The 12,130-nt window shown below is 48.6% G+C and overlaps 1 protein-coding gene across 5 annotated transcripts in view; it reads left to right on the forward strand.

Annotated features, from left to right (window-relative positions):
* The window catches only part of ADCYAP1R1 (ADCYAP receptor type I), a 59,802-nt gene extending 53,220 nt beyond the window's left edge, over positions 1–6,582 (forward strand). For all 5 annotated transcript variants that reach the window (XM_041727939.1, XM_041727941.1, XM_041727940.1 and 2 more), the window contains 2 exons: positions 280–321; positions 1,791–6,582. In XM_041727939.1, the coding sequence (XP_041583873.1) occupies positions 280–321; positions 1,791–1,979 (231 nt within the window). In that variant the 3' untranslated portion in view covers positions 1,980–6,582. The remainder of the gene's footprint in view (positions 1–279; positions 322–1,790) is intronic.
* The last annotated feature ends 5,548 nt before the right edge of the window (positions 6,583–12,130 follow it).

The raw sequence follows: 12,130 nt of genomic DNA on the forward strand, positions 1-12,130 counted from the left end.
GCAGGTGGATAGAGCTGGCCTTCGGCAATGGGAAGGATTTAACCTAGGGACTGTGAGATCCAAAGCCCGGGGCAGTCACTTGGCCTCATGGGTGTGGCCGTCTTGGTGCAGCAGAACTTCTCCCATCTTAACCACAGGTTCCCCGGGCAGGTGGCCCCCCATCCAGGTCATTGTACTTTTCTGCCGCCTGGTGTCATTCCCCATTTCTGCCGCCTCCTCCCCTCCCTGTGCACAAGGTCCCTTGCTAGCTCTCTCAGGTTATTTGCTCTCTCTCCCCAGGGCTTTGTGGTGGCTGTTCTCTACTGTTTTCTGAATGGGGAGGTAAGATTCCGGCCCTCTGGCTTCTCAGTAATGGAGGTGGGGATTGCTGGGGAGCAGACAGGGGCGGAGCCTGCTGCCCACCAGAGCTGATTCTCCGAACCAGGGCCATGCCAGGCTCCCCCCAGCACCCAGTGGAGGGGGAGGGCAGCGGTGCTAGGGTCTCCTGGCAGTCTGCACCCTGTGCCAGAATCTGTCCCCCTTTGCCTGCTGTGCAAAGCATCAACTGTGCCTGTAAGGCATCACCTGCTGAGCACACCTGTGCCTGGCAGGGCTTGCAGTGTGGGACATAGCTGCCCCAAGGTCAGCATCTTCCCCGGCATGCCTGCTAGCCTGCCCAAACCCATCCCCTGTAGAGTGGGGGCTCTGGGGACCTGGAGAGCCCCCTCCCAGAGAGGCCTGGAGCCTTCTTGTAGTGTTCCATTTCCAGAGCTGTAGTCTTAGGGCCTCCTGCTCCAGTGTGTTAAGGTGATGCTCTTGATTAGAGCCCAGAACAGAGGTCCTAGGCCAGGGTAGGGGCTCCTTGGGTGGGACAAGTATGGAGAGTGGGCAGGGATCACGCACCCGTGCTTGGGTCTCAGCTGCATGACCTCGGCAGGCTCCTTCCCTTTCTGCATCTGAGAAATAAGAAGACTGGGTCTAGAGATCGCCAAGACAACTCTAGAAAGGTCAGATGAGGAGAAACAACAGAGCCCTGCAGGGGGTGGCTGGGGGAGGCAGGGAATGGGAGTTATGTGGAGCTTGCCAAGAGACCTGGGTGAGCGGGGGAAGCAGGAGCTGGAACCAGAGGGCTGGAAGCTGGGACCGCTCACTTGCGGTCGTGCAGTTGGTGCGCCACACGGAGATGCCAGCCTGAGGGGGCGTCTGGAGCCTGAAACTAGCCCTGCCCCGTACATCCCGTGCTAAGAGCAACATGGGGGTGTGTTCACCCAGAGAGCACATTATTCAGTGGTCCCTGACCCTGACCGCATATTGGAATCCCCCGGGGAAGCTGTACAACGTACGGATGCCTTACCCCAGAGACTCTGATGTAACTGTCCTGCGATATGGTCTGGGCATCTGGGTTTGTCGAGCTCTCCAGGTTATTCCGCCGTGCAGCCCTCTGTTAATGGTCTGAGACAGTGGGCTCTTTGCCCTGACCTGTCGGCCCCAAGGGCCTGCTTTGTACGATCCCCTGAAAGAGCCTGAGAGCCAGTCCCTGACTGTGGAGCTCCAAGGCCCGGGCCCAGAGGCCCACAGAGAGCAAGAAGCCATGAGAGGGCCTTGCTCAGACGGTGACTTGGGCGACTGACTACTACGGTCAGCTCCTCAGCGGAGTTCCTTTCGCATTGGTGGCCCTGAGGGCTCCAAGCTGCCGTTTGGGTCAGACGGTAGTGCAGGAGGTGGCGATGCCAGCCTGGGAGGGGCCTCAAGGTAGACGAGGTTGCAGAAGATGTCTGTCTAGAAGTGACCATCTAAGTTGCTCCCTGCAGGTGCAGGCGGAAATCAAGCGTAAGTGGCGGAGCTGGAAGGTGAACCGCTACTTTGCCGTGGACTTCAAGCACCGACACCCATCCCTGGCCAGCAGCGGGGTGAACGGGGGCACCCAGCTCTCCATCCTGAGCAAGAGCAGCTCCCAGATCCGCATGTCGGGCCTCCCGGCTGACAACCTGGCCACCTGAGCCCACCCTCCCTTCTTCCTCTCCTCCATACACAGGCTGGGGCTGCGGGCAGGCGCCAGCCCACGCACATTGTGCTTCTTTTCTCACTTCGGGCAGGCCCTGGGCTGAAGGCTGGGCTCCCCGAGGTGGGAGAAGGATGCCGGGCGCAGATGGGTATTGGCCCTACCCGTTTGGCACTGGCCCCACCCACCATGGGCCTCTTTGCCCTGATCCCAGACATGTAAATACTCCACAAATTTTGAGAAGTTGTCTCATCCCTACCCCTTTACCCACTGTCCCTGCTCACCTCAAGCAAGTCCCCAGCTTCACCCTATCCTGTTTCCACCAGCCTTAGTGATCTTCTTGACCCCTGAATGAGGCCTTGTGGGCTAAGGCTGACGACCTTGCTTTGAGAGGCTTGGGGTGGGGCCTTCCTGACAGCCCCCACAGTGTCTGACTTTCAATGTGGACTCCTTGAGTCTGCTTGCCACCTGAGGCCCTCCTCAGGCCTGGCCCGGTCCCTGAGGTCTGCCAGAGGCCCGGTGTGGGTGCCCAGAGCTTCCTTCAGTGGAAGCAAGACTTGAGCTGAGACTCCTTCGTACTCCTCACCCAGCATCTTGGTGTCCAGATGTCCCGCTCCTGGGTATCAGGACGGTGGACAGCTCCAGGGCTCTTCCAATCAGAGACTTCATTTTGGGTGTGGGGCTGAGGGTCCCGGAATGTTCTGGTGCTCTTCATCTGGTGGAAGAAAAATTACCAAGATCCAGAAATGTGGATGTGATTGGAAAGGAGATGGAAAGAGTTTTGGGGCCCATGGAAGAAGACCTTCACTGGCTCCATTGTTTCACTCCGGACTCAAGGGGGTGGGGATTCACCTGGTAGCCTCCCTTCTATCCCTCCCATCCCTGAGCATCAGCTGCAGGAGGTGAGAGACACATGCCTCAGAGAGACTGCTCCCCACCCATACCTACTACGAGGAGCCCTATGCCCTCCCCCTTCTCGTTCCTCCTTAAGTCAAAGCCATGATTAGGATGAACCAGCCGCCTTCCTGTGATGTCACTGAATCCCAAAGCACCTTACCTCCATGTGCCCGAATCCAGGGCATGAGATTCCCCTTTCCCCACCCTCATGGACGATGAGCCCCAGCCACCAGCTTCTTGGGCTTTGGCTCAGCTACTGAAATATCTCTGAGACCTTTGCAAAGACTTCCCTCTGTGTTTTCTTGACATTGAATCACCACAGATGCCAGAGTGTCCTAGGGTGTTGGGAGAGGGAACCACACCCACCAGGCCTGTTAGAAGAAGCTGCAGATGGAAGGCCCGGCAGCTCTCCAGCTCCCATCGTGGTTCTCCAGCTGCAGTTCTTGGCCACAGCCTAAGAATTCAAAATGGGGCAGAACCAGGTTGGGGGATGGTGGAGCAAAATGCTAGAGTGCCATGGCCCGTGTGTGGGGCCCACTTCATTCCATGTCAACTTTTGGTGTTGTTCTTGTCCAAGTGTGTTTGTGGACTTGCTTCGTGATCGTATTCTGGAATGCTTGGGGAACTTGGGTGGAGAGGGAATGCTGCTTAGCTTGGTTTTATAAAGGGGTAGAGGCCTGGGAGGTTTGGGGGGGTCTGTTTTTGGAGAGATCCCCAAGATGACTGGAGAAGGACTTGGTTGCATGGTTTAGGGATGAGCCTTGTGTTGTTGGACAGTGAAGCATTGTTGACCCCCTGGGTCTTTGGCAAACCCAGAATCTGCCCCAGTTGGGCTCATACTGCTGAGACTGTGGACACAGAGCTCCCTGTTTGGGGCCTCGGTTTCTCATTTGTGAGATGCAGTGACTTCTAAAAGCTTCTCCAAGCTCTGTACATCAATAATTCTCCAGTTCAAAACTAAGCAGATAAAAGGGCATGCGTCATTGTCATGTGTGTCACCAAAAAGGTTCTGAAGTGCACGTATTTGTACATATGTGGAGAGAGGGGAGAATGTTGTTTATTTTCCCTTTCTTAGAAAGGAAACACTTGTCTCTTCCATTGGGACACCACAGTGGAAGCTAGTGGGCTGGAGGGAGGGGTCATGCCAGGGACAATTGGACAGGGGCCTTGGGTGTGATGTGCAGATCCAGCCATGTCCCTAACCTGGGCAGGGTGCCAAGGCTGCTTGGACGGTAGCCACCCCAAGATCCTAGGAGCAGTCCCCCGAGTGGACCTCATTTCTTCGTCCCCGTCCCCACCAGCAAATCTGCTTCACCTTGGAAAAAAGAGACTTTGATTTTATACATATGTCATCACAAAACAGCAAAAACATAATCAGCCCTGATTTCCATGTGCTGTGCTGCCACCTGAGCCCTGGGTTGCATCCTTGTAGAGGTTCCAGGTTCCTGTTAGTTTGTTGGTTTGTTTTTCTATCTGAACGAATAATTGCCAGTCTTGTGAACAGATGTACCCAATGTATTTTGAATGTTCCAGAAGGTTAGGCAGCTGGCCTTGAGCATCATAGGCAGTGAGGGGGATAGCATAAGGTCTGGATAAAACCCTTCCCTCTCTGAGTCTTTGTTTTCAAATCTGTAAAATGGGCAGTAAGGCTAGGTGATTTGTGTGGCCCATTGCATCCCTGGAATTCTATGTCTATACACCAGCCATCTACTTACTGGGCATGGGTCCCAGGCAAAGATTGTGGTATCTGCCTGTCTGGGAAAGGATAAGAAGTGGTGTGGGGCGGGGAGGGGTTTGAGGGCTTTGGGAATGGTTAGGCTGGAGAGGAGCAGTTATCCGACTCCATGACTCTAGAGGATCATTACCAGGAAGGGGTTTTTTTCATTGTTTTATGCAATCCTAAAGGGCAACAGTCACCCGGAGTGGCTGAGTTTTTCTTGGAATGAAGAAATTTTTCAACCTCTTTTATGAATGTCTCATCATGGGACAGGTCCTGTTACGGGAGAAACTCCAACCCTGGAGGAAATGGGATTGCAAGTCAGGGATGCTGAGGCTGTCAGGGAACCTGTGACAGGACAGAGTGTGTGATTTGGAGGGTGGGGGGCGGGCAGTTCTGTAGCTAGTTGTGGTCCCCAGTGCTGGGTGGGTGGGGGGGACTGCTTAACCCCCTACTATACCTAAGGCCAGGCCACATTGTCTAGCTCGGTGGGTAGTTCTGTGACTCTCCTTGACACATCCAGTGGTGTGCAGTGATTCCTCTTCTTACTCTCCTGCCTCCCCCAAACCAGTTTCTTTGGGGAATAGGGCCAGGGAGCTGGAGCTGGGCCAAGGCTTGGAATACACACCATCACCCACCAAGTGTGCTGACTCACCTCCTTCATTTGACCCTTTCCCTTCCTGGAAGGAAAGCCAGAAGAGGCTTTCTTTGTGATCCTGTGAGTACCTTCGACCCCCTTGAGGCCACACCAATGTGAAAGCAGTGAGTGCTTTGTCATCATAAATTCCTGCTTGAACCCAGTGACCATGGAAGCCTGTCAGAAAAGCTTTGAGCGCGGAGCGGAGAACCTGGGCTTCTCCCAACTTTGTGGGTGACCTGCTGTTTGGCCTTGACCCCTTCCCCATATATCTTGAGGAAGACTCACAAAGCACTAGATCTGGGAAGAAAAACAGAGGTCGACAGGTCCAACCTCCCCATTGGGCTGCTGAGAACTCACTTACCGGCAGGCTTACTCAGCATGGTGCCTGTACTGTGCTGGGATCCAATATGCTTTACAAACCTGAATGAGGCAGTGGGCCCGCCAGCATGTGCCCAGCCCTGCACGTGAACCAGAATAAAGCATCCATACAGGAAACAGTCTTCTTGCACAAGAAAGGGGCTCTGGCTGCAGAAGTTGTTAGGACTCCAAATTACAGGAAGAGCCATGGAGTCAGTGTGGCTTGGGGCGAACTGTGTTCTAGCCTGGGGTTTCCCACCTGCTTCTTGGAGCCTCTGTTTCTTAATCTGTGAAATGGGAGAAGATGATTTGCAGTCTGCCCCATTAGCCAGGGATGAGGTTGAAATGAGACCGCCTTGTGTGTAAAAGGGCTTTGGAAGCTACATTATTGGCTGGTTACTGGGGCGAAGACCTCTGAAAGGGACTCTGTGCTATTTGTCAACTGCTTTGAGCCATCCTGGGCTAACCTATGCTCCATTTGTAAAACCACCAGCACTGGGGGTGAGGGGGAGGCCAGTGGACTGTGATGGACACGGAATTCCAGATTTATGTCTGTCAACTGATTCACTTTGCTCTTGGGGTTAGGATGGGGAGGATTTTATGTGGGTGGTGATTTCCATGTCACCTCCATGGGAATCCTTCAAGGATCTGGGAAATTCCTCAAGTGGGCTATGTGCCCCTTTCTGCTTTCCCTAAACGTGAGGTCCTGGGATGTGTTTGTGCTTAGTCATTTGTGTCTTGTCTTATGTTCGTGTTCTGTGGTTTGCCCTCATGAGGGCTGAAGTGGGGCAGTCTCCAGCATCCCAGACGTGGCTTCAGGCTTGCTTGTGGAACCAGGCTCCCCGCTGTGTTTTGTCTCCCACAATAAAGATAAACCCCAAAGACCTCACTGCTCCCGCTGCCGCCATTAATGCTGTGCTCACAACCTTGTCCGGGATTTTAAGGATGTCAACCTGCTGTAGATGACTCAATAAATGTCTTACCATTTTTCCTGGTGGCTGTTAACTTGGCAGAAGTTATGGGCAGGGAGGAGAGGAGGTGGAAGGGGAGGAAATCTGACCACCCATAGTAATCCAGTCCCCACAGTCCTGTGGCCTTTTGGATTCCAAGGGACAGGTGTGAGAACAAGCATAATGAGCTTAGAACGAACCGGCTTGGAAGAGTAAAGTCATGACCTCAAAAGGACCTGAAAGGATCATGCAAATTGAGTGGAATCAAGGTCTGTTAGATGTTTTGAATTCCCAGAAACGAAAGTAACTCACCCCATGGTTTTGATTCCCTGTGGCCTTATGTTGTTTTATGAGCACGGCTACCAGATACCCTAGAGCTTGCCTATAATTCCAAATAAGCACAGGTGCATCACTGGCTACCAGAGCCCACCCCCTAATCTGGATATTCAGAGCCATTAGCCCATGCCAGACCAGTTCACCAATTCCAAGTAACTTCCATTTCCTCGAGTTTCTACTGACTGTCCTAACCTCCAGTGCCCATTTGTAAGTAGTCAGAATTTACAGTTGCTAGCAACAGAAGATAATTTGGGCTGATAAATCCAAATAGCTTTGAGAGCAAATAGCTTTGCTGCCATCTTCACCAGGAAATCAGTCCACATGCAGCCTCTTTCCTCAAGTTTCTCATTTCTGAATCGAAGCCTCACATGAGTCCATTAGGTTGGCTGTGTTTTGGTTGCAAAGGAGGCCAGAAATTTGACTTTTCTGGATTCCTGGGGAAGTCAGGATCCTAATTCTGGAGATTTTCTAAACTTAACAATAGTATTAAAAAGCCCTAGAATAACAAATACCCATTACAGCAGGCCTGATGTCTACAGCTGAAGCAGAGCCAGCTCCCTCCAGTGATCGGGTGGGCCACGATGAGGAAGTCAAGCCAATGAAAAGATCAATCCCAGCTGGAAACACGTGAGCCCTACAACCAGATAGGCCACTTGCCAAATGCACCAGGTATCTAGTGGGCCTGTTCCCCAGATGTTTCTTCTTCCTAAGATTGCCCCTGTTCTTTTCTCTCCAGGTCCACCTCTTGTTCGAACCCTAAAGGATAGTACCAGCTATGTCATATGACCCACTTAGCAGATATTTTGAGCTGCTTCCAAAATGGAACTCATCCTCAACGGGTGAAAATCAATCTTGCATGTCTGACTGCTGATAACTTGGGCAGAAGACTAGTGTCTAGAAAAAGTGTCCTCACTGGTGTGACCATGATAAATTGAGGTTCCATAGGTTTCATTCTTAGAAGGAGGTCACATTCAAGAAGCAAAGATAAGGAGTCAAAAGCAAACTGAAAGCCTTGAATTCTGGATTAGACTTGAATTTCTTGCAACTATGAAGATCATCAAACTACTCAGTCTATGAACGCTTATTAATCCTGTCCTATCCATTCCGCCAAATCTGTCAACCATTCCAGCCCTCTTTTCTCCCAAGCCTTTTAAAAGAAGGCCTTCAACCCTGATTATTCCTGAGGATGCTCTTTGCTATGGATAGTGTGAGGAGTTCCTCTTGGGTTTCCAGTGGTTCTCAAGCATTACCATGCATCAGAATCACCTGAGGGGTTGTTAAAACACGGATGGCTGGACTCAAATTTCTGATCCAGAAGGTCTGAGGTAGGGCCTGCCTAATAATTTCCATTCCTAAAAAGTTCTCAGGTGCTGCTGCTGCGGCGGCTGCTTTGGTCTGGAGACAATACTTTAGGAACCACTGTTCCGGACATTCTACTGAGGGCACTGAGTAGACATCACAGTGCCTTTTTGTGAAACTTAGGCCTGGACAATGATTAACTTACTAAGAGGGGGAGGACAAGCACAGGCATCAGCAGCATAAGCTTTAATTGACTTTTCTTCCCAGGCCACTGTAATAAACATGCATTGGTGCTGGCCCACCCAGCTCTGGTCTGGTCCTTTTTTGAGCATTTCTCATGTTTCCTATGGAAATTGCCTGGTTTCTAAGATTCTGTTGCCTTCCAGATCACATTTGGAGCATCCAAATGCTTAGGGGGCCCAGTCTCAGCAGGTGAAGCTGGATGAAGCCCATTCAGGAAGGCTAGACACTGACCTCTCACTGTTCAAATAACCCCAGCTTTCAAAGAAACTGAGTGCCCATTCCAAAGCAGAAGCAAAGGCAAACCGAAAAAATATGGAGTCAACTACACATACTTAGGGATGCTAGAAGACTTGTACAAAACCATCATTTACATCTATTCCAACTCATATAGACTTTCACATGGAGACTGGGGAGTGAAGTCCCACCAACTCAATGGAAAGGGTCTTTGTTGTGGCCCTCTGGGCTTTCTCTCAGGCCACCCCTCTCAGTCATTGTCTCCTATTCCCTTTCCAGACAGTCCCTACCCCCAGTTTATTCTATTCTCTTTACTTGTTTTCTTTACCCTGGGTTCCCTCTCTCTGCCCTTGATCTAGATTTAGGCATGGCTTGGTGCTCAATGTTTTTCTTGAGATGATACCCTTTTGGTGTGCCTGTCCTTTGGGTTTCCCTGACACTTGGGAGTCGTCTGTGGTTTTCTTCTCAACCTTCTTCCTTTTAGACATTCTCTCCAGGGACAAAAGCACTCATTCGTATTCATTAACCATGACTTCAGTTGATAATCCCGATCCTTCATCTCCAAGCACAATCTATTGGCATAGGTGGGGGTTTGTGCAAGAAGTACCATGGAGAGAACTGAGTGAACTTCAGGTCCAGCACCACAGACAGTTCCAAGACACTACACCTACTTGAGAGTCAAATCTTTGTGTGGCCAATTTATCTGACTTGAACAAACACAGATCTAGGATTTATAGGGTCTGAAACACATATAATTTGGGGGAGGGTTGGGTCATCTTTAATTAAAAAAATGCAAAGATTTAAATTCAAACTTAGATATAAACATTTTTCCTTTTAGAATGAGAGAAGTTGACAACTATCACAAATATTTCAAAATCCAAAAAAATATAATATTTGTATTAATTACTCTATGACACTTTTGTCTATTTTTTGGTCCATTTGCTCTTTGATTATATCTTTACTGGATAACAATTTTTCTGTCATTCTCCATACAGATAACTGAAATATAATTCAGTCACATGATTCATCAAAATATGTGTTTTATTACTGATGACTTGGACTCATTACCAATGAGAAAAGAATCCCCCACTTAAACTTTTACATATCTAATGATTGGAAGATTATTTTTTCCAGACAAATGCCTAGCTTCATATATGTCAAACTTTGTTTCTTCACAACTAATCACAATGCCAGACATCTTCATATTATGCTATGATCTCTAGTCCTCTGTTTTTATATGTAATGTTCAATGAAATATAAGAGAATTCCTAGATGACTTAGTAATAATCTAATTACATAATGAAGCAACAGCACACTATTTAGTTGTAACCCGAACTGACTGTATCTTTAACTTGACTTCCCTTTAGCAAGATCCCCAAAGTGCTCATGGTCAGTTCACCAGTCCCCAACATGTGAGATGGTGTCAGGTTTTCAGTCTCTTGTGACATAGAGTATCTTGACTGTTAGAGGAACTTGATAATAGCTGGAGGAAGGATTTGGTAAACTTTTTCAAGAGAATTCCTCTTGAGCCTGAGTATTAATGAACAAATACCCAAGAAGACAGAAAAAAAAAAAAAACCAACAAAACTTTAGAAGCAGAGAAAGTAGTATTATCAAAGACTTCTTCACTTTCTTCTGAAAAGCTTCCTATGATTCCAAATCCAGTTAAATGCTTCTCTGATATTTTCTCATACAATTTTGTTCTGAAGTCACACTGAGTTTGAACACTCATGCAAGAAATATTAATGGCACATCTATTAAGTTCTATGTGCTTCAAATGCCTGGGATAAAACCATGAGTGAAGGAAAAGATTTTTTTTTCTTGCAGGGAATATATTCTAATCAAGAAAGCAGAAATTATATAGGCAAATGAATAATAAAATATATAAAACCAAACAGGGTAGTGGGGTAGAGATTTTAACACGGTGCTCCAGACAGGCCTCTCAAGAAGGTGACACTTGAGTTGAGACCTAAAAGACAAGGATATGGTCATTGAAAGATCAAAAGAGTAATGATCTGAAAAGTGCAAAGATCCTGAGAGTAGGCACAGATTTAGTGGTGTTTCTAGAAACAGAAAAAAGACCAGTGTGGATGAAATATCTGGTCAACAAGGCTGGTAAGCAAACTTCAATTTCAAATATATAGAAATTCTGGATGAATTGATATATATATATTATATAAAAATACATAATATATATATATATCTTGCATTAGCAGAACTAATGCAAGAAAGGGAAATCTCCAGGTGATGGAAATGAGAAATTTAAAAGACAAAACAATGAGTGCAGTAAGTCATGGGGAGGGTCATGATGTTTGAGAGGCAGGCAGTGACCAGGTTAAGTAGCATCTTGTAGGCCATGATAAAAAATTTGGAATATTTCTCAAGTTCAGTGGAAAGTCTTGGGAGAGTTTTAAGCTGGAGAGTTAGGTCATGCGGTTTGTATGTTCAAATCACTCTGGCTACCTTGTAGAGAATGGACTGTAGGCTCATCTGGAGACTGCTGCCACTGTCCAGATGGGAAGGATGATCATTTAGCTTGGAGTGGAGGTGTAGCAGTGGACATGGTGAGATATGACTGGGGGCATATAGAGGTCAAACCAACGGGAGTTGCTCTTGGATTGGGCATGATAAGGGAAGATGATGATCAGGTTCTTGGGTTGAACAATGGCTGAGGCAGGGTGTCATTAATGGAGACGAAGAAGACAGGTGGGCAGATTGGGAAGGAGACTTGAAGTGTTCTGTTACCCAAGGGTCAACTTTTAATGTCACAATCAGTCAGGAGTCAGGAGAAGAGAAGCTATTGTGGGTATTCCAAGTATGAGGAGTTTTAATAGGGGCATTAGAGGATCACAGAACCATTGGAAAGGCTAAAGGAGTAAGACCCAAGCTGCACCGAGCCCCTCAACACCAATCACCAATAGGATCTGAGACTGGGCCCTGGTCCACATGCTTGGAAGCACAGACAGTGCAGAAAATGGGTGTCCTGGGCTCTGTAAATGGCCTTGCCTCCTCATTTATCGGCATCTTGAGCAGGGACATACTTAAAACAGGTCATGACCCAACCTGTCATCTAATCTGAACGAGCACGTGAGGTAACAGCAAATAGAAAAAGCCCAGGCACTGCGAACCAATTCCTCCAAAATCGTCCAGACACAAGCTCTCTGATCTTGGGTTTCTTTGGGAGGAAAAATCAGTGAGTGGGTCTGCACTGCCCCCTGCTGGTCACTCAGTTATCAACAAGGCAGCGCGGCGCTCCCTTCTGGAAATTGCAGGAGCCCTTCCCAGCCCGGATTTTTCATCCAACCCAGCTTGCTTCCACACAATGACTCATAAATGAAATAATGAGGGACAAGAGCAAGCTAAAATGTTTACCATAATTAACATCTAGAGGAAAAACTTCTATCTTAAATCGCCTGTGGAGAGAATGCGGCCCAGAGAGGATTTGGCAGCAGGTTTTAACCCTTCGCATTTTCCGT

Source organism: Vulpes lagopus, chromosome 13 (genome assembly GCF_018345385.1).
Source record: "Vulpes lagopus strain Blue_001 chromosome 13, ASM1834538v1, whole genome shotgun sequence".
Classification (NCBI taxonomy): domain Eukaryota; kingdom Metazoa; phylum Chordata; class Mammalia; order Carnivora; family Canidae; genus Vulpes; species Vulpes lagopus.